Consider the following 23,571-nt stretch of genomic DNA (forward strand, 5'->3'; position numbering starts at 1 on the left):
TTTAAACTAGATACCCTAAGGCCAAGTGTGGTTCAATTTGGAATAGTAATTTCAGAGGGGAGGATTTTTGTAAATATTAACGGACGACGACAACGATGGACGGCGACTTCTGACGCCAAGTGATGAGATAAGCTTACTTGGACCTTTTGGGCCAGGTGAGCATAACATTAAGGGCGAAAATGATTATATGCATTTCGTAAATGAACTTATTCCCCTAATGATTTGGTGGAAAACACATTTTTGTTGAAATAAAATCTTAAAATGTATCCTATTTTCTTGTAAATTATCAATTTTTAATGGCACTTGGATAGGTTAAAAACTAAATAATGTCTTCTTCTGCGATGAAAATGTCCACTCTATCCCATTTTGTATGGATAAAAGCTTTTGTATACTAGTAATAATTGTTTTCTCTTCTTTCAGATTGTAGTAATAGTATCTTGATTATATTTACCGGGTTCTTGTTTTTGGTTATAATAGTACTCGTTACGGTGATGCTGAAACTGGAAACATTTAATTCATTACACACAAAACTTTGCCAAACAGGTGAGAAAGAAGGTGTAGGTTATGTTTTGAAATACATTTATAGAAAAAATAAAGGTTTGGTAAATAAAATTCGGGAAAAAATATTCTTTTTTTTTACAAGATTCCAATTGGCCACGTCCATATAGTCTCTAAATATTTCATATAGATTTTACCACTGCATCAAATGAAATATGATATTTATCCACTCGAGACACTTGAATTTTCAAATTAAATCGCGAGGCTCGACGATCGTTTTAAGTATTTGAAATTTAATTGGCGAGAGTTTATAAATATCGTGGAATATGTTTCTCTATTGATTTATAGAAGATACTAGAACACACCCGTGATATCACGGGTCCGTGACTGAATTAAAGTATATAACTATGCGCAAGCCTTATTTTAGTATTAGTATTGTCATCTGATAAAGTCATGCCGATTATAAGATACACAGTTTTTCTCTGCTTTAAAGTCTTTCTGTTTGAACCCGTCAAACTGAAACAGTAATATTAATTATTTGGAAAACAAAAGGTCCTGGAGTGGAGTATTTTTTAATCAACAGCATTGTCCTACATGTATATAAGTTATAAATAAAGTTGAATTCTTTGCTTCGCTGTTTTACGTCATGCCCACTAACAAATTGAAAACTGTACCTACATTTTATACGCCTTATTTTTAGTCCAGATTTTTAGTATTCGTATTGTTATCTTAGAAAGTCTTACTGATTAAAATACTACAATAGGTAACAATTTGACAATTTAGTAGTGTCAACCCTGTGGTTATGACCCGTGTATATAGCATATTAATCCTGAATACAACATTTGGTGGTGCGCCTGTCAGATGCGGAACGTACAGATAAGGTAATAGGTAACAGGTGAATATACTATTGGTATCGGTAGCGGACTCGACCCGGAACTTCTTAATTATTGGCAATATTAATTACGTGGAAAACAAAAGGGCCTGGAGTGGTGTAATTTTTAATCTACACCTTTGTACTATATTAGTTATATATAAAGTTGAATTCTGTGATTCGTCGTTTTTACGTGATGACGGCTGACAAATTGGACCTCGTAATTTTAGTATTATAGATATTTAAATGAAAATAATCAGCAGGTCAGGAAAACAATAAATCAGCTAAGAATTAGAGAAATATAATTAAACGTACAATTACCCACCGCGACTATATCTATGAATATCTATGAATAATGTATAAATCATATGCGTTCAATTCCTCCAAATTTTAATTAATAAGAGCACAGATGAGAGCACAGCGTTACAAACAAGAAGTCAAACATTTGTCTCCACAGATCAATGCAAAATAGAAAAAGAACAATAAGAGAGATCGGTAGACAACTGTTTAAAAGCGTACACAACCAATAACAGTATACGTTATTGGCAATACGAATTATAAAGAAACCTTTGCTGTATTGCTTCGTGTTTATATCCGATAATCTGTGAATCTGTGAACTCTAAATTGAATTGTAAATTCCAGAATATAATATATATATATATATATATATATACAACTCGTCTAAACATCAACCCAACAATGTTAGATCTGTAAATTTGCTTTCGCAAATTTTTGGTTCTTCCCTCGCTGGGATTCGAACCCATGCTACTGTGATATCGTGACACATATATATATATATATATATATATATATATATATTCTACATATCTAACTTGAAATGAAAACTATTTTTGACCAATCTCCATCCGTACGAACAATGCCCTGTATAAATTTTACTTCTTTTTAAAGACCGTTTGGTGATCAATAGTTGTAAATTTCTGTTTCCATTTTGTCTCTTGTAGAGGGTTGTCTCATTGGGATTCATACTACATTTATTTATTTCTATATTAGAACTGGGGATTCAATAAATTTTTGGAATATTTTTGTTTTTTTCAAATATTTGAAGCTCATAAAGCCTTTCAAATCGCAATGGAAACTACACACCCGTATAATCCATTTGCATTTAGTCTAACTCATCTCTCGAACGACTCAATCATTGGAAAAAATATTCTTTGAAAGGCTATACATTACCCTCATAGAAACCTACATATATTCTTGATTAAAATACGTTCTGGTGATTTTTCAAATTCCCCTAATTTTCTTCGACTATACCTTTATTAATTTTTTATAAAGGCCTTGTGATTCAATTCCTTGCTGATAATGTGCCATATTGCTACCCATTGACATTTTTTTTTCAAATACTGGTCCTATCTACAGATATATGTTCAATTTCGTGGATAAGATCATTCTGATAACTTTATTTAACCATGCGATTTGGTTCCACGATAACTTAGAAGCATGAGTTCGAATCCCGACCACTGAGAACACATATTTGCATCCGTAAATTATTAGATCTAACAATGTTTGGCTGCTATTTACACGAAATCTATATATAATATTTTCTTTTTATGATCAATTATATGGTCATTTTTTTTATAAATTTACTGTTTGCAAAACGATAAATTATTAAAAATACTAATGATTTTCTTATCCCAGGCATAGATTACCTCAGCCGTATTTAGCACAACTTTTTTGAAATTTTGGGTCCTCAATGCTCTTCAACTTTATACTTGTTTGGCTTTCTCACTTTTGATCTGAGCGTCACTGATGAGTCTTATGTAGACGAAACGCGCGTCTATCGTAAAAAAATATAAGCCTTGTACCTATGATAGCTATTTAACCATTATTATTTTTTCAAATAGAGAGAACTCGTTCGAAAGACTAATACAGATCCATACTAGATATTAGAAACTGATTATTAATTTTCCTTTTCAGGTTCTTCCCAACCACGACAAACTCCAGGTGAAGTAGAGAACCCCCTCTTAGGTAGGAAATATATACTCTTAATAAAATAATGAGATGTAGTAAGTATGATTGTTAATGAGACTGCTATCAAGCAATTAAATAGTTCCGTACTGTCATCAACAATGTAAAAAACATATACCTGATAGTCGAATAAATGAGGTTCAATATATCAAATTTTAATTAATTCAAACAAAAAAAACAATCAACCAATTCTACGGCAACACAATAAACGAAAAAGAAACCAAGATAAAACATACAACAACTAACGACATTTGTATTTCCTTGAATTTTCTACAGGTAAAATTTTCCACGTTTACTGAGTTCTTTCCACTTTTCCGTGGTAAAACCTATTGATTGTGTTCTGATTATTATGAGATCTTTCCACTTTTCCGTGGAATGACCTATTGCTTTCGATCTTTAAACCGTTCACTTATTGTTGAGTGAGTTATTTCTCTATACACCGTTTTTCTTGTATCCACTACTCCTTTGCAACAGTAAAAGATTGCGACAAAAGGATTTCAACAATTTGCTCTTTAAATCCTCAGGATCTGACTTAATTTTTTTACTGAAGCCATCCAGAGACTCCATATGAGAGTTATTTCCAATTATGTATTTGATATAAGTGATATGCATATGAACCCATAACCCGTAAGCCGTATGAACCTATAGTCGTTTTATTTGAGGTCCTTGGGTCCCAATAAGAAAAATGAGGCAAGGGTCAAGGTCTTGTTCTAAATTTTCATATTCACTTCAAACTGCTTTTACTCAGAAAAAAGTGAGAGTAATATTAAAAACAAATTGATCAAAAAGTTAGTCAGGACATGATTTAACTGTAAAGTATTTGTCGAAATGGTACGGGTCATTTTTGGTTTTTATTTCCATGCCACCGAAGTTGAAAAAAAAGAATGAACAAATTAACTATTTATAGCTTCCAACTTAACAGCTACCATGATGCGTACATGCAATTAATCTTTATTAATCTTCCAAGGCCCACAACCACCCCTCTAGCCCCTCAACTTTTTTCAGCTCACCTGACCCAAAGGGCCAAGTGAGCTTTTCTTATCACTTGGCGTCCGGCGTCTGTCGTCGTCCGTTGTCGTCCGTCGTCGTTAACTTTTACAAAAATCTTCTCTGAAACTACTGGGCCAAATTTAACCAAATTTGGCCACAATCATCATTGGGGTATCTAGTTTTAAAAATGTGTCCGGTGACCCGGCCAACCAACCAAGATGGCCGCCATGGCTAAAAATAGAACATAGTGGTAAAATGGAGATATTGGCTTATAAATCTGAAACCAAAGCATTTAGAGCAAATCTGACATGGGGTGAAATTATTAATCAAGTGAAGATCTATCTGCCCTGAAATTTTAGATGAATCGGACGACTGGTTGTTGAGCTGTTGCCCCTAAATTGGTAGTTTTAAGGAAATTTTGTTGTTTTTGGTTATTATCTTGAATATCATTATAGAAATAGATAAACTGTAAACAGCAATAATTTTCAATAAAGTAAGATCTACGAATATGGCAACATGACCAAGGAGTTATTGCCCTTTATAGTCATTTTTTACCAATTTTTCGTAAATTTATGTAATCTTTTACAAAAATCTTCTACTCTGAAACTACTGGGCCAAATGTAACCAAACTTAGCCACAATCCTTATTATGGTATTTAGTTTTAAAAATGTGTCCGGTGACCCAACCAACCAACCAAGATGGCCGCCATGGCTAAAAATCGAACAAAGGGGGGAAATGTAGATTTTGGCTTATAACTCTGAAACCATAGCATTTAGAGCAAATATGTGATGGCGGTTAAATTGTTTATCAAGTCAATATCTATCTGCCGTGGAATTGTCATAAGAAATTGGACAACTGGTAGTTGGGTTGCTGCCCCCTATTGGTAATGTTTAAAGAAATTTTGCCGTTTTTTGGTTATTATCTTGAATACTATTAAAGATAGAGATAAATTGTAAACAGCAATAATGTTCAGCAAAGTAAGATCTACAAATAAGATAAATGACCAAATTGGTCAGTTCAGCCCTTAAGGAGTTATTGCCCTTTATAGCCCATTTTTAACAATTTTCATTGATTTGGTAAATTTTTGTAAATCTTTACAAAATATTTTCCTCGGTAACTAAAGGGCAAAGTTTATTCTAGATAGAGAAAATTGTAAGTAGCAAAAATGTTCAGTAAAGTAAGATCTACAAACATATCACCATCACCAAAAACACAATTTTGTCATGAATCAATCTGTGTCCTTTTTTTAAAATGCACATAGAACAAGGTGAGCGACACAGGCTCTTAAGAACCTCTAGTTTTTAGAAAACCCATTTCTATTTTATAATAAAAATGCTAATCCTTCTTTTTATGAATTTACTTCATTCTGAAATACAAATCCCTTCCTGCAAAAATCTGCTCAAATTCATGTATTAATGAAAATTAATCGATAAAAAGAAAAATCACAAAAATACTGAACTCAGAGGAAATCAAATGTTTTGTTATAGTAATATAACAACATCATTACTTTTGTGTGCATGCAGTGAATGTAGACCAGTGGTCAGCGATTGGACAAAAGTTAACCTGTAAAATGAATCGAGAATTATTTTTTTCTGTTAGCAGTTTAAATCACGTGCGGACCGCTTGACGGTCCAATCTGGATTGAGAAATTAGAATCAATGATGTATAAATCACTCCAAAGCCCTAAAAATAAGTAAAATCCTACAATCCAATTTCTAAACTTGTATTAAAAGATTATGCTGTACTCTCGTAAATATGCGTACGGAAAAACTATGCATGATCCGACATCAATGACCTGTAAATGAAAGGAAATCAAATTCGCCAGCACCATCATTATACGCATGTTAGGTCTTGACGACGTCTCCTTTGCAAAGGAATTTTATATTAGAACCGGTGATTCAATAATTTTTTCGGATAATTTTTATTTTTAATATTTGAAGCTTACAAAGAATTTTTCAAATCGCAATGGAAACTACATAACAGTATAAGCCATTTGCATTTACTCTAAAACATCCTTTGAACTACTCAATCATTGGACGAAATAATCTTTGAAAGGCTATACATTTCCCTTATAGAACATACATAAATTCTTGATTAAAATACGTTCTGGTGGTTTTTCGATTTCCCCGATTTTTCTCCAGCTACTAGTATACCTTTCTTAATTTTCTTATAAAGGCCTTGTGATTCAATTGCTTGCTGATAATGTGCCATATTGCTACCCATTGACATCTTTTTTTTAAATACTGGTCTTATCTACAGATATATGTTCAATTTCGTGGATAGGATCATCCTGATAACTTTATTTAACACGGCGAATTGGTTCCACGATAACTTAGAAGCATGAGTTCGAATCCAGACCACGGAGAACAAATATTTGCATCCGTAAATTTACAGATCTAACATTTTTGTGCTGTTATTTAGACGAATTCTCTATATAATATTTCCATTGTTATCATTATTTCTTTAAATAGAGGAAGTTGTTCGAAAGAATAATGCACATCCTGAACAGAAACTAGAAACTGATTATTATTTTTCCTTTTCAGATTTTTCACAACCACGACAAACTCCGGGTGAAGAAGAGAAACCCCTCTTAGGTTTGAAATATATACTCTTAATAAAATAATGAGATGTAGTATGATGGCTAATGAGATTGCTATCCACCAGAATCCAAAAAGCATGATTTAAGAGATTATAGATTTCCTTACGGTCATCAACAATGTGCAAAATATATACCTTATTGTCGAATAAATAAGGCCCAATATATCAAACTTTAAATAATTCAAACGAAAACCCGATCAACCTTTTCTTTGGCAACACAGTAGACGAAAAGGAAACCCAGATAAAACATACAACATCTTACGACATTTGTATTTCCTTGCATTTTCTACAGGTATAATCTTCTACGTTTAATTAGAACATTCAACTTTTCCGTTGACAGACCTTTTGGTTGTGTTCTTATTAGTATTAGGTCTTTCCACTTTTCCGTGGAAAGACCTATTGATTTTGTTCTGATTATTATAAGGTCTATCCACTTTTTCGTGGAAAGATTTATTGCTTTTGTTCTGAGGTTGTTGTTTTTTTTTCTTCCGCAATATTTTGTTCTTGCGTAGTATTGTGGTTTCGCAAGATGTCGCTTAGATTTTTCGCATATAATATCGAACAGTTATTGCGCTTTTGAAACTGACACTGTTTAAACGTATATCTTACGTCGTAAGAGTTATCTCCCCAAACACCTTTTTCTTGTGTCCACTTCTCCTTCGCAACCGTAAAAGAGTATGATCAAATTATTTCACTAATTGCTCTTTGTATCCTGAGGATCTGACTTAAATTTTTACCGAAGCCATCGGGAGACTCCATATGAGAGTTATTTCCCATTATGTATTTTATATAATTGATATGCATATGAACTCATAAACCGTAAGCTGTATAAACCTAGAGTCGTTTTGTGTGAGATCCTTGGGTCCCAGAGTATTTGTCGAAATAGTATGAGTCATTTTTGGGGGGTTTTCATGCCTTTGAAATAGAACAAATTAACAAATTAACTACTTATAGCTTCAAAATTTACAGCTATTATGATGCGTACACGACATTTATCGTTGTTAATCGTCCAAGGCCGGCAACCACACATCTAGCCCTCCCCCTTTTTTATGAATCCAATTTCTAATTTATCATTAAAACGATAATCGTTCTTTTTTTATGAATTAGTTCCTTTCTGAAATACAAATCCATTCCTGCAAAAATCTGCTCCAATTCATGTATTTATGAAAAATAATCGATAAATGTTTGTTATAGAACAATAACAACATCATTACTTTTGTGTGCATGCAGTGAATGTAGACCAGTGGTCAGCGATTGGACAAAAGTTAACCTGTAAAATGAATCGAGAATTATTTTTTTCTGTTAGCAGTTTAAATCACGTGCGGACCGCTTGACGGTCCAATCTGGATTGAGAAATTAGAATCAATGATGTATAAATCACTCCAAAGCCCTAAAAATAAGTAAAATCCTACAATCCAATTTCTAAACTTGTATTAAAATATTATGCTGTACTCTCGTAAATATGCGTACGGAAAAACTATGCATGATCCGACATCAATGACCTGTAAATGAAAGGAAATCAAATTCGCCAGCACCATCATTATACGCATGTTAGGTCTTGACGACGTCTCCTTTGCAAAGGAATTTTATATTAGAACCGGTGATTCAATAATTTTTTCGGATAATTTTTATTTTTAATATTTGAAGCTTACAAAGAATTTTTCAAATCGCAATGGAAACTACATAACAGTATAAGCCATTTGCATTTACTCTAAAACATCCTTTGAACTACTCAATCATTGGACGAAATAATCTTTGAAAGGCTATACATTTCCCTTATAGAACATACATAAATTCTTGATTAAAATACGTTCTGGTGATTTTTCGATTTCCCCGAATTTTCTCCAGCTACTAGTATACCTTTCTTAATTTTCTTATAAAGGCCTTGTGATTCAATTCCTTGCTGGTAATGTGCCATATTGCTACTCATTGACATCTTTTTTTTTTAATACATGGTCCTATCTACAGATATATGTTCAATTTCGTGGATAGGATCATCCTGATAACTTTATTTAACCAGGCGAATTGGTTCCACGATCACTTAGAAGCATGAGTTCGAATCCAGACCACGGAGAACAAATATTTGCATCCGTAAATTTACAGATCTAACATTTTTGTGCTGTTATTTAGACGAATTCTCTATATAATATTTCCTTTGTAATCATTATTTCTTTAAATAGAGGAAGTCGTTCGAAAGAATAATACACATCCTGAACAGAAACTAGAAACTGATTATTATTTTTCCTTTTCAGATTTTTCACAACCACGACAAACTCCGGGTGAAGAAGAGAAACCCCTCTTAGGTTTGAAGTATATACTCTTAATAAAATAATGAGATGTAGTATGATGGCTAATGAGACTGCAATCCACCAGAATCCAAAAAACATGATTTAAGAGATTATAGATTTCCTTACGGTCATCAACAATGTGCAAAATATATACATTATTGTCGAATAAATAAGGCCCAATATATCAAACTTTAAATAATTCAAACGAAAACCCGATCAACCTTTTCTTTGGCAACACAGTAGACGAAAAGGAAACCCAGATAAAACATACAACATCTTACGACATTTGTATTTCCTTGCATTTTCTACAGGTATAATCTTCTACGTTTAATTAGAACATTCAACTTTTCCGTTGACAGACCTTTTGGTTGTGTTCTTATTAGTATTAGGTCTTTCCACTTTTCCGTGGAAAGACCTATTGATTTTGTTCTGATTATTATAAGGTCTATCCACTTTTTCGTGGAAAGATTTATGGCTTTTGTTCTGAGGTTGTTATTTTTTTTTTCTTCCGCAATATTTTGTTCTTGCGTAGTATTGTGGTTTCGCAAGATGTCGCTTAGATTTTTCGCATATAATATCGAACAGTTATTGCGCTTTTGAAACTGACACTGTTTAAACGTATATCTTACGTCGTAAGAGTTATCTCCCCAAACACATTTTTCTTGTGTCCACTTCTCCTTCGCAACCGTAAAAGAGTAAGATCAAATTATTTCACTAATTGCTCTTTGTATCCTGAGGATCTGACTTAAATTTTTACCGAAGCCATCGGGAGACTCCATATGAGAGTTATTTCCCATTATGTATTTTATATAATTGATATGCAGATGAACTCATAACCCGTCAGCCGTATAAACCTAGAGTCGTTTTGTGTGAGGTCCTTGGGTCCCAGAGTATTTGTCGAAATAGTATGGGTCATTTTTGGGGGGGTTTTCATGCCTTTGAAAAAGAAAAAATTAACAAATTAACTACTTATAGCTTCAAAATGTACAGCTATTATGATGCGTACACGACATTTATCGTTGTTAATCGTCCAAGGCCGGCAACCACACATCTAGCCTTCCCCCTTTTTTATGAATCCAATTTCTATTTTATCATTAAAACGATAATCGTTCTTTTTTTATGAATTAGCTCCTTTCTGAAATACAAATCCATTCCTGCAAAAATCTGCTCCAATTCATGTATTTATGAAAAATAATCGATAAATGTTTGTTATAGAACAATAACAACATCATTACTTTTGTGTGCGTGCGGTGAATGTAGACCAGTGGTCAGCGATTGGACAATAGTTAACCTGTAAAATGAATCGAGAATTATTTTTTTCTGTTAGCAGTTTAAATCACGTGCGGACCGCTTGACGGTCCAATCTGGATTGAGAAATTAGAATCAATGATGTATAAATCACTCCAAAGCCCTAAAAATAAGTAAAATCCTACAATCCAATTTCTAAACTTGTATTAATATATTATGCTGTACTCTCGTAAATATGCGTACGGAAAAACTATGCATGATCCGACATCAATGACCTGTAAATGAAAGGAAATCAAATTCGCCAGCACCATCATTATACGCATGTTAGGTCTTGACGACGTCTCCTTTGCAAAGGAATTTTATATTAGAACCGGTGATTCAATAATTTTTTCGGATAATTTTTATTTTTAATATTTGAAGCTTACAAAGAATTTTTCAAATCGCAATGGAAACTACATAACAGTATAAGCCATTTGCATTTACTCTAAAACATCCTTTGAACTACTCAATCATTGGACGAAATAATCTTTGAAAGGCTATACATTTCCCTTATAGAACATACATAAATTCTTGATTAAAATACGTTCTGGTGATTTTTCGATTTCCCCGAATTTTCTCCAGCTACTAGTATACCTTTCTTAATTTTCTTATAAAGGCCTTGTGATTCAATTCCTTGCTGATAATGTGCCATATTGCTACCCATTGACATCTTTTTTTTTTAAATACATGGTCCTATCTACAGATATATGTTCGATTTCGTGGATAGGATCATCCTGATAACTTTATCTAACCAGGCGAATTGGTTCCATGATAACTTAGAAGCATGAGTTCGAATACAGACCACGGAGAACAAATATTTGCATCCGTAAATTTACAGATCTAACATTGTTGTGCTGTTATTTAGACGAATTCTCTATATGATATTTCCATTATAATCATTATTTCTTTAAATAGAGGAAGTTGTTCGAAAGAATAATACACATCCTGAACAGAAACTAGAAACTGATTATTATTTTTCCTTTTCAGATTTTTCACAACCACGACAAACTCCGGGTGAAGAAGAGAAACCCCTCTTAGGTTTGAAATATATACTCTTAATAAAATAATGAGATGTAGTATGATGGCTAATGAGACTGCTATCCACCAGAATCCAAAACGCATGATTTAATAGATTATAGATTTCCTTACGGTCATCAACAATGTGCAAAATATATACCTTATTGTCGAGTAAATAAGGCGCAACATATCAAACTTTAAATAATTCAAACGAAAACCCGATCAACCTTTTCTTTGGCAACACAGTAGACGAAAAGAAACCCAGATAAAACATACAACATCTAACGACATTTGTATTTCCTTGCATTTTCTACAGGTATAATCTTCTACGTTTAATTAGGACATTCAACTTTTCCGTTGACAGACCTTTTGGTTGTGTTCTTATTAGCATTAGGTCTTTCCACTTTTCCGTGGAAAGACCTATTGATTTTGTTCTGATTATTTTGACGAATTTGACCTACCGAATTAGACTATTTACCGGATTTGTAATAAAATGAGCAACACGAAGGTGTCACATGTGGAGCAGGATCTGCTTACCCTTCCGGAGCACCGCACCTGAGATCACCCAAAGTTTTTTGTGTGGTTTTTTTTTTTGTGAGTTTTTAATTTTCTATGTTGTGTCTTGTGTACTACTAGTATTATTTGTCTATTTGTCTTTTTCCTTTTTAGCCATGGCATTGTCAGTTTATTTTCTAATTATGAGTTTGACAGTCCCTTTGGTATCTTTCGCCCTCTTTTACCATCTGATTAACGGGTTATTATAAACTCAATATCTGCTTGCTGTTTCTTTAGTAGTTTTACTTTGTTCTTGTCATGGGTGTGACCATTGGGTATTTTGTAGGCATGTTATTGTGAGTATTGCATTATATGTTTAATGGTTTTGTATTTTATTTGTTTTAATAACCATGCTAGTTATACTGCGCCTTAGAGTATTTTTTTTTATATAGGGCGCTTTATAATTTTTCATTATTATATTATGTAAGTAACTCATACAGCTGGACATTTACGTGTAGTGCATATCATGTATATCTTATCATCTAAGCTTGATTTAAATCTGAACTTGTACCACTGTGGATTAGATACTAGTTTTCTAGTCTATTGGTAGCAAGCTGAATATCTATATACTGAACTGTAAATGATTGATTTCCAAATAACGAATAAGCGACACAAAATGCAACCACAAACTCAATCACAACCAAAGTTAATAAATAAAAGCAATCTGGCATTAAGTACTGTTTTCTAAAGTAAAACTAAGTAAATAAATGGTGCACTCTTATTGGAATAAATAAGAAATGAAAAAATATATATATATATAATTCTATTCGAAAAATATTTCAAATTTCATTTTTCAAAATTAATTTGATGTTAATTATTTGTCATTTTGTTAAATTACGACAATTTGTATATAATGTTGCTTTTTTATTTGCATGTTTCATATTTAGTTAAACAAAAATAATCATAAAAATTCACTATTAAAGTAGCGCTTTAAGTTTATTTTTTCTCGTAAGTGTTACGTGTTCAATTTTTGTGTTATTTTTAATCAATAATTAAGTATTTGCTTCAACACAATTTTGCAAGGATAGATGGATAGATAGATTCTTTATTCCCTTTAAACTAAATACAAGTTTACAGAGAAACATACAGTCTTTTGATTGACAGGAACCTGTCTGTTCAGTGGTTGTTGTTTTTTGATTTGGTTCATATGTGTTTCTCGTTTCTCGTACCGATATGAGAGTACTCACAATCTTTTTCAAAGCATATAACAACTAATAAAAAGAATCATGCATCTAAGACTAAATAGTCAATCAGTACACATCCAACATTGAATGGATTTAGTGTAAAGATGTCATAAATAGTCAGAGAAAAACATGACTCTATGCAATGCCAATATACAGGAATCGACATATTGTAGATCCATGAAAGTGCACATGTATATAACAATAATATTGAGTTTATTTTCAATTTTCTGATAAAAAAATCAATATTAATACCGATAAAAATAATATTCAAAGATCTAATTACAGTCTTCAATTGGTAACCTTTATAATAAGTTTATTCAAAGAATCGATAAGTTTACTAGGATCGCTTCTAAAATTCTGAGGACGGTAAACAACATCTCCTTAAACATTAGGATGTGCTCTCCCGTTTGAAATAAGTTTTCAAAAGGTACAACTAAACGTCAAAACAAAATCTGCATATCTGTGTTAGAATTGAGTAAATGTTTCCAGTAATATATGGTAACGAAATTCCTGACTTAATAATTTACCTACCAGTAATACATATACTACATTCGTTCAAATCTACAACGTCACACCAGACACGGGCATAGCGAACGAGTTGTGAATGTAAACGGCGTAAGATGGTGCCAAGGAACATCCCCAACCAAAAAAAGGAAAAAGGGAACAACAAATCGTCCCTTTTGTCGTAAAGTTTAGTGTGGGGTTAAAACTGAAATATCTTAATCTAGGAAATGACAGTTATTATAGTTTACATTTGATTTACTTAAAGTTAAACTTAGACTTATACGTAGCTTTGTACTCAGGACACTTTAGAATAAGACACAAAAATTAAATAAGTATATAAAATTTTCACATCTTAGAATGAAATTCAAAACAGTGTGGCTGTGGCCATTGATTGACACATTAAATTCATCCATTGACTGGGACAATTTATGTGAACGTTTGTATGTAACGACCATTGTTCACTATGTACATTTTAAAGACACTTAAACTATGGGGTCACCAAAGGTTCTCAACACCTTAATAAAGTAATTCGAAAAATTAATCAGAAATAACGCGATGTTTTGATTTATATCAATTATATAAATCAAAACATAAAGGTTATTCCTGATTAATTTTTCGAATTATTTTATAATTAAAGGCGTTAAGAAACCTTTGGTGACCCCACAGTTTAAATGTTTATCGTAGGTACGTCGTGAACAGTGGTCGTTACAGACAAACGTTCATGTAAATTTTCCCAGTCAATGGATGAATTTAATGTGTCAATCAATGGCCACAGCCACACTGTTTTGAATTTCATTCTATATGAAGTTGTTTTAAAATTATCTGTAGAATATAAAGAAAATTAATAATTTTATCTTTTGAGATGGATTCAGTGAAGATATCTCAAGCTTGTTCGGTTTACACAGTTTTGAAAGTATCGGATTTCGAATTCTCATACAAGTCATCATATTTCCGAATTAAAATGCATTTAGACGTTTTAAAATATTTTTTGGGGTTAATTAATCAACTTCATATATTGGTTAATTCCTTGCATTTCATAAAATTCGTCTCTCGTTAAATTTCAATAGCTTGTGATTTATTCTCCTGAATATGACGGAATCTTTTATTTCCCTATTGTCTGAAAATACAGCATGTAATAGATAATGAAAGAACAGGTTTGACAGATCTTAGATTATAATACATAAAAAAAAAATACCAGGTAGGCAATACATGTTATATTTGGCCCATCCGGGTTTTTTAGGCTTCAATACAGTAAAAGTAGATATATTATATTTATCATAACAATTACATATTTCATTGTGTATAGATTCATTTACTATGAATACCTAACAGTAAGAAAAAAGGTAAATATGGTTTTCATTTTCATCATTTATTAAAATTGAGAATGGAAATGGGGAATGTGCCAAAGAGACAACAACCCGACCATAGAAAAAAACAACAGCAGAAGGTCACCAACAGGTCTTCAATGTAGCGAGAAATTCCCGCACCCGGAGGCGTCCATTGTTTTTTTCTCTCTTCTTCTTCAAGAACAAGATAACAGTTTAAATAATATACAATAGTGGTTGATGCTAGATAATTTTAAATCTAAGGTTTATATGTTTGCCTTTTTTATATTTAGATACCGGTAGTTCGACATCTGCTAATGAATGCCTCAAGTGTAAAATGCTGTCTGCGTGTGCCCTGTGTGTAGACTGCAACTGTTTTTACTGCGAGATTTGTTGCGATACACATACCAAAGGTAATCCAAAGCATAAGGTGTGTATGATTGAACATACTATAAAAAGTGTGTTTGACGTTAACTGCAGTAAATGTAAAAAAAAAGAACCTACTGTCGTTTGTACAACTTGCAAGAAGGTGCTTTGTGATAATTGTACTTGCGAACATGAGGCAGACAGAGTCAACATAGAATTAATCAAACATAAACCACGAGCCAAACGCACAATTTCTAGCTGTTCATCTGAGCTAGAAATTCTTCAAGAAATAAAAATTAAAAATGTGCATGTCTGTGGTATATGCATTTTAGATGATGGTCAAATCGTCATAGGAGATAGAAAAAATGGACAGTTATTAATGCCTATAAAAGTCGATGAAATAGATACGTTTAATCTAAAATTTGAACCAAGAGGACTAGTGCATATGTATGGGAAGAAAATTGCGGTGACAAGTTCGCATGACAAGAAAATAATAATCTTTGAATTAGGAAACCCATCTTGGACCGAATCAGATGAACTCAAATGTGATGATAAACCATTCAGTATTTCCTATAACGACGATCATTTTGCTGTCGAATTTGAAGAAAGCGAAGATGGATTCATCGGTATACTTACTACAGGAGGAAAGATGGTACATAGAATACAAAACACGTGTGACTTTGCGTATTTTACAGGTAATACCATTCGCTTAGCTTTGGACATGAAAAGGGGTTTGGTATTTGTGTCAGCATTGAGCAAGAAATTAGTTTCGTGCGTAGATTTCAGTGGTAAAATTGTTTGGCATGTTCCAATATCGAGTCCCAGGGGTATTATATTTGTTCCTGGAATAGCAGTTGGTCACAAAAACATTGTATGTGCAAGCAAGCGGCATAATACAGTGTACGAAATGGGGTCTGAAAATGGTGATTTCGAGGTTTTATTATCTGGAAGTAAAATACCAGGCCCTCGATATATCACATATAGCTTACAGCTAAAGAAATTATGTATACAGGCTGACAATGGACAATTTCTTGTCTATAAGTATAAGATATATTAAAAAAAAGTCTGGTCAGGGAGTATAAAACTCATCCAAGAATTTAAGATGTACAATAGCATTGACAAATGACAACTTACTTATAATATGCTTTAAACTTCGGTTACTAGTACTCGATATGAATGCTGCATATACATCATACATCATAATAAATTGAAAAATTTAAAATATACAAAACTGTTCATATTTTTGAAGACAAATTCATAAATGGTAGATGTTATTCGTTAATTTGATACTTATTATATTATGATCAGTAATCGTCGTCATGGTCGTTGTGCATCGTTTGACATAAGATGTGTTTTGTGTATTGATTGATATAAAAATAATTATTTAATTATATTTCCTGAACAAAACTATATGTTTTCATTACTGTATCAAGAAAAATAAAGATTGCAATAAAATTTGAAATAGCATGAACAAAGGTAGGAATTTAGGATTTTGAAGGTTGTGTTTCGGTTCTTAGTTTCTTAAAGGTTATAATTGTTTAACAAATAAGTTGGGAACTCGGAGTAAGTTATAGGATTAGAGATACATTAAAGTTAAAGTTTTTCGACTCCGAGTTCCCGACTTAGTTGTTAAACAATTATAACCTTTTAGAAACTAAGAACCGAAACACAACCTTCAAATCCTAAATTTCCGAGACACATAGTATCCGAGATACCAAGTCTCCGAAACACCGAAGCTCTATAGAATTTGCACATTTATTATACACCACGCAACAAAGTTGCGGAGGGTATAATGTTTTGACCCGTCCATCTGTCCGTCGGTCAGTCCGTCTGTCCGTCAGTCTGTCAGTCCTATTCTTGTCATCGCAACTCCTCTGAAACAACAAAACAGAATTTCATGAAACCTTTTTAGATAATAAGGACATACTAAGTAGATGTGAGGAAATTATAATTCAATTATTTTTCTAGGAGTTACTCCCCTTTGAACTTATTTGCTTCAATATACTACTGCAACATAAAATTGAGAATGGAAATGAGGAATGTGTCAAAGAGACAACAACCCTACCATAGAAAAAAAACAACAGCAGAAGGTCACCAACAGGTCTTTAATGTAGCGAGAAATTCCCGCATCCGGAGTCGTCCTTCAACTGGCCCCTTAACAAATATATACTAGTTCAGTGATAATGAACGCCATACTAAACTCCAAATTGTACACAAGAAACTAAAATTAAAATAATACAAGACTAACAAATGCCAGAGGCTCCTGACTTGAGACAGGCGCATAAATGCGGCGGGGTTAAACATGTTAATGAGATCTCAACCCTCCCCCTATACCTCTAGCCAATGTAGAAAAGTAAACGCATAACAATACGCACATGAAAATTCAGTTCAAGAGAAGTCCGAGTCTGATGTCAGAAAATGTGACCAAAGAAAATAAACAAAATGACAATAATACATAAATAACAACAGACTACTCTAGCAGTTAACTGACATGCCAGCTCCAGACTTTAATTAAACTGATTGAAAGATTATTATTTCATCATATCAATATCAGGCACAATCTTTCCCGTTAGGGGTTTAGTATTATAGCATCATAACATATATGAGAAGAACATAACCCGTGTCATGCCAACAACTGAATTTTGAATAAATGTGTTAAGGTCCTATGCAAAGACCCTATAAGTGAATCAATATTAACGCGAAAATATGCAATCTTTAATGACCTGACAACAGTATCGTAACTATATCCCTTCTTAATGAGTCTATTTAAAGGTTTTGTTAGTTTCTGAGGTGAATACTGACATTTTTGTGCTTTATAAAGAATATTTCCATAAAAAATTGGATGTGAAATACCTGAACGTATAAGAAGTCTGCATGTTGAGCTATATTTACAAGTGATGTCCTTATACCGATGATAAAATTTAGTAAATGTTTTGACTAGTTTGTGATATCGAAAACCCTTGTGTAACTGAAACATAACAACAGAATTTCATGAAACCTTTTAGATTATAAGGACATACTATGTAGATGTGCATATCGACAGGATATTATACTTCAATTTTGTTCTTACAGTTATCTTATTTTTCCAGTGACAATGTGGGGGCGTGGGGTATGTGAGCGCGCTCACTAAGGTTCTTTAATTCACGATGTATTACTCATCACCAGCCATAATATAAATTACAAATTGATGCACTTCATCGTATATATATAGAAATTAACTGGATAGCATAGTAACATCTGAAGGAGGAGCAGACAAATACATCAAAAGCAAGAAAAGGAAAAGCTAGAACTCCATTTTAAAGCTACGTCACATCTTTGAATCTAGCAACATCGGTTAGAACACAAAATTGCGAAAAAAATAACAGTTGCATACTAGCAGTGCTGATGTTTGTGGCAGAATGTTGAAGAACGACCGAAAAAGACATCAACAAGCTTTCAAGTTTTCACAACGGTTGTCTCACAGTGAACTTCTGGCCACGTAAAATCAGCAGCAAAGACCTCCATGTCACAACACGAACCAACAACATGGAGAACACTTAATAGCCATGATATAAGAAGACAAGCTGAAGGTTTCGTCATAGTCGCTCTACGATGGACACCAGAGGAAATTAGAAAAAAGTACGTCTCAAAACAACTTTGAGGAGAACAGTTCAAGCTGAAATGAAAGACCACGGAATCAGCTGGAGCGAGATAGAAAAGAAGTCACAAAACAGAGATTGGTGGGGGACCTTGCCAAATATGTCTATGGGCATAAAAAGGACTATAGTCTGGCTCAAGGGGTCCTGTCCGCCTAAAAAAAATCATTTTTTTTACCGCTATGATTTAAATAATTTGACCAAGAAATAACATTCGATAACTGTCCATCCATTCCATTTAACATTATTTATTAACTAACCGCTCCATTGATCATCATGTACCGCTCACATTTCGATTCTTACGGAGGTTTAACATTGTTATGTCGGCCATTTTCCGTCTCCTGGTAACATCATGGAGTCGTTACATTCAGCAATCCTCGGTAGAATCCGCTACTCTCCTTCTATCCTTAGATGAGGGTACGGAATCGGCCGAGTTGAGACGAATGAGAGTCGTTATTGCGTTACTCACTTCGACAGTTTCCGCTATTTCCGTAACATTCCGTCATCTAAACTTGCATCTTCTTCGCGCAGTTCATGTAGCAGGTACGCCCATCAAAAACTTCAGAAATAATTAACGGAGTTGGATTCATGTTCACATTTAACTGAGTTGTCATTCTCTCTCTCGCTCTCTCCTTGATGTTTTTGCAGACAAACAAAATCGCTAAATCAATGTCAGTACATTTTAAGCTCTCTCTCTTATTAAACTTTTAGCATTTAAATTTAATTGCATGTGGGGTATATTTAATATTTTTCTTTATCACTTTTGCAGAATACCTTAATAATGCTTACTTATATAAAAATCAAAAATTATACATTGTAGAATTCGTTCTGTTTATATATAGAATGAAATTCAAAACAGTGTGGTTGTGGCCATTGATTGACACATTAAATTCATCCATTGACTGGGACAATTTACATGAACGTTTGTCTGTAACGACCACTGTTCACGACGTACCTACGATAGACATTTAAACTGTGGGGTCACCAAAGGTTTCTTAACGCCTTTAATTATAAAATTATTCGAAAAATTAATCAGGAATAACCTTTATGTTTTGATTTATATAATTGATATAAATCAAAACATCGTGTTATTTCTGATTAATTTTTCGAATTACTTTATTAAGGTGTTGAGAACCTTTGGTGACCCCATAGTTTAAGTGTCTTTAAAAAGTACATAGTGAGCAGTGGTCGTTACATACAAACGTTCACCTAAATTGTCCCAGTCAATGGATGAATTTAATGTGTCAATCAATGGCCACAGCCACACTGTTTTGAATTTCATTCTACTTTTAAAACTCTCTCAGTCCCCAATAATTATTACAACTTTATTTTTTCGTGGTAAAATGCATATTTTCCGTATATTCTGAATACACATTCCTACGGAGCCCCTTAAGTGCCAAAGATGAAATTTAGAATATTTGTGTGCGCGACTTTACATCTTGTGCGCACAACTTTAAATCTTGTGCGCACAACTGATAATCTTGTGCGCACAACTTTTTAACTTGTGCGTACAACCTCTTTAATTTGTGCGCACAACTTTTTTAATCTTGTGCGCACAACTTTTATTGTTCAATTGCACTAGACTTAGTTTCATTTGAAGAAGCAATGTTTGGTTAGGTAAAACCGGATATAATGAATATCTTTTAAGTGTCGGACTCCATATGATAATGAAGCTTTGTTATGTGCTTTGGAAAACTTGCAGAGATCGGCAAAATAAACCTTACAGATTTTCTTGATAGTTGCTCTTGTAAAAAGTGGGAAAACCTGACAATTTCAACCTATTAATCAAAAAAGAAATTCCACATTAAGAACTAGTTCAGCAACAAATGTAAATTGTTCGGACTTGGGAACCTTGATCAATCCAACGAAATAAAGAACAACAGCTTTACAATACGTAACAACCGACTGTTAAGAACGTTTTGGGAAGCCTAATATTTCTTGAAAACCTTTTTTTTCTGCTGATAGAGATACCATGCAGTACTTGAGAAAATGCATCAAAGAAATAGGCCACGCTAAATTAAAATTGTTTTTATGCTTTAAAAAAAATTGTACAGCGTCTGACTTAATGTTGAAAGAACTGGCAGATATTCCATTTAGTTTGTTTTACAAGATGGTCTGGATCATGAAGGAAACTTTTAAAAGTAACAAAGAGCTAAGAAAATTATCCCTGTTTAGAACAGAATTTAAAGGTTTCTTATCGATATGATATTTGGATAATGGACATCATTTAATTACCAAATTGAAGTCAGAATAGATACATGTTTGTTTGCATATCAAAACGTATTTTTTTTTTTTTTTTTTTTTTATTTATGTTGATCATAATTGACTCTTTTTATTTATACACTAGTTAACTTGTACCAGAAACACGTACAAAATGTAGAACTGTTAAATTCATTATGTGGAGAAAATCATTAAAAAAAACTACCCTCAAATTTTTATCTTGCACACATATTTCCCAAATGTCTATAATGATACAAATATTTGATTTAATATAGTATTAATGTGTAGGTCTGTCGTCAATAATTGTTTGGGTAATAAGAAACAATGAATATGGTGTATAAATTAATTACACAGGATTTCTACATACACTTGACAAAGCCCAAAGCAACGGAACAGCAGTTTTATTGCTGTTCTTCATCTCAAAGTCACAGTGATTCTTTCAACGGTCTCGCCACAATGCAAGTTCAAGAGGGAATCTTTGCTGTATGTTTATAATGACACAGGACTATGTTAGGGTTTTTGATTGCATGATTACATGATAACAAAGGCTTTTTGGGCTGATTATTTTATCATAATGTGTTATTTCTAATGAATAATTGGTTGTTTTATTTCATTGGTGTGATAATTTTATAACTGAAGGACATGGTTTAAATTAATGACTACCAACGCACACCAATGAGTTATTGTATGGTTACAGGCACACAGCCCTAAACAGAGACTCAATAAATCTACATCTGTGTAAAGTAGTTTAGCGATAAGGATCAATTATGAGTCCTTTTATAGCTGATTATGCGGTATGAGCTTTGCTCATTGTTGAAGGCCGTACGATGACCTATAGTTGTGAATTTCTGTATCATTTGGTCTCTTGTGGAGAGTTGTCTCATTGGCAATCATACCACATCTTCTCTTTATTGTTAATGTGCTGGTTAGTTTTGTGAGCTGAGAAGGGTGCGTAGCTGTATTTCGACAGTCCACAAGTCCGACTTCCCCATTTGTCAAACAGTCTATTTTTACGACACCTCCTTTACTCGAAAGTCAAAAAAAAGACTAAAAAGACTGTTTTTGGCTCATTTACCCCTTCTTGTTCTTCTAGAAATATTTTGGGTCGTAAACACATTGTGTCTATTTCATTTTTATAAAATGAAGGAGAAGGAATATGCAGTAATGTCAAAAAGACAACATGCCTCCCCTAAGAAAATAGACATCTGGAGTTCACACTTGATAAAGTTGGAAACCATTTACCATATGACGAGCCTTAAAATATCTCTAGCAAAATAAACAGGTGGATAAATTGGCATACACAACAATTTATCTGCAAATATGTCGAGCAACAACAACATATAAAGAGACAATCCCATGTCAATGACCACAAATTTCTGTCTCGGGACAGACGCAAATTATTTGCGGAAGAGTGAAAATAGTTTGTTTAAGGGTTTCGTGTAAAAACAAAACAAAACAAAACAAACGCACGCACACACACAGAAACAGTAGAAATTAACCGGAATGTCTGGTATTCAATTCCTCCAAAAGTACTCTTACATTAATTGACAGGTTCGAAGGACAAGCAAACCAAATATTAACGATGAATACTCGAAGTTCAGGACGCAAATACTGATAAAGTACTGCAAATTTAGAAATTATTCCGACGATTTTTTATTAATGCGAATAATGCAACAAGATGTTCGTCGCATTGAATAAAACATAACTCGTGTTTTGATTTTATCAGTAACTATTTCATATAACATTTACTGAAATCGCAATAAAAATATTAACCGCAAATGTTAAATAGTTATCAAGGAATCGCAAAAATATATGCACGCATTGATTTCTAAATTTCAGTTCTTAACAACATATATAAGAAGATGAGGTAAAAGTGCCAATGAGACAACTCTCCATTCAAGTCACAATTTGTAAAAGTAAACCATTATAAGTCAAGTACGGTCTTCAACATGGAGCATTGGCTCACACAGAACAGCAAACTATAAAGGCCCCAAACATGACTAGTGTAAAACCATTCAAACGGGAAAACCAACGGTCTAATCTATATAAAAAACGAGAAACGAGAAACACTTATGAACCACATCAACAAGCAACAACTACTGAACATCAGATTCCTGACCTAGGACAGGTCCAAAAACATGCAGCGGGCTTACACGTTTAAATACGTACCAACCTTCACCCTTATCTGAAACAATAGTATAATATCACAACATAGAAAAACACACTATAAAATATCAATTGAAATAG

General features: G+C 33.1%; 1 protein-coding gene across 3 annotated transcripts; it reads left to right on the forward strand.

The window, feature by feature from the left end:
• The first annotated feature begins 423 nt into the window (after positions 1-423).
• LOC139494950 (uncharacterized) lies at positions 424-16,864 on the forward strand. 3 transcript variants are annotated; one of them, XM_071283078.1, is made up of 6 exons: positions 424-543; positions 3,305-3,355; positions 6,889-6,939; positions 9,196-9,246; positions 11,506-11,556; positions 15,397-16,864. In XM_071283078.1, exons 1-6 carry the CDS (start codon positions 492-494, stop codon positions 16,524-16,526), a joined length of 1,386 nt encoding a protein of 461 aa, XP_071139179.1. In that variant the 5' UTR covers positions 424-491; the 3' UTR covers positions 16,527-16,864. The 3 variants fall into 3 exon arrangements, with proteins under 3 accessions (XP_071139179.1, XP_071139185.1, XP_071139191.1); XM_071283084.1 differs by lacking the exon at positions 9,196-9,246; XM_071283090.1 differs by lacking the exons at positions 6,889-6,939; positions 9,196-9,246; positions 11,506-11,556.
• Positions 16,865-23,571: the final 6,707 nt, after the last annotated feature.

The sequence above is a fragment of the Mytilus edulis genome, chromosome 1 (assembly GCF_963676685.1).
Source record: "Mytilus edulis chromosome 1, xbMytEdul2.2, whole genome shotgun sequence".
NCBI classification, from domain to species: Eukaryota; Metazoa; Mollusca; class Bivalvia; order Mytilida; family Mytilidae; genus Mytilus; species Mytilus edulis.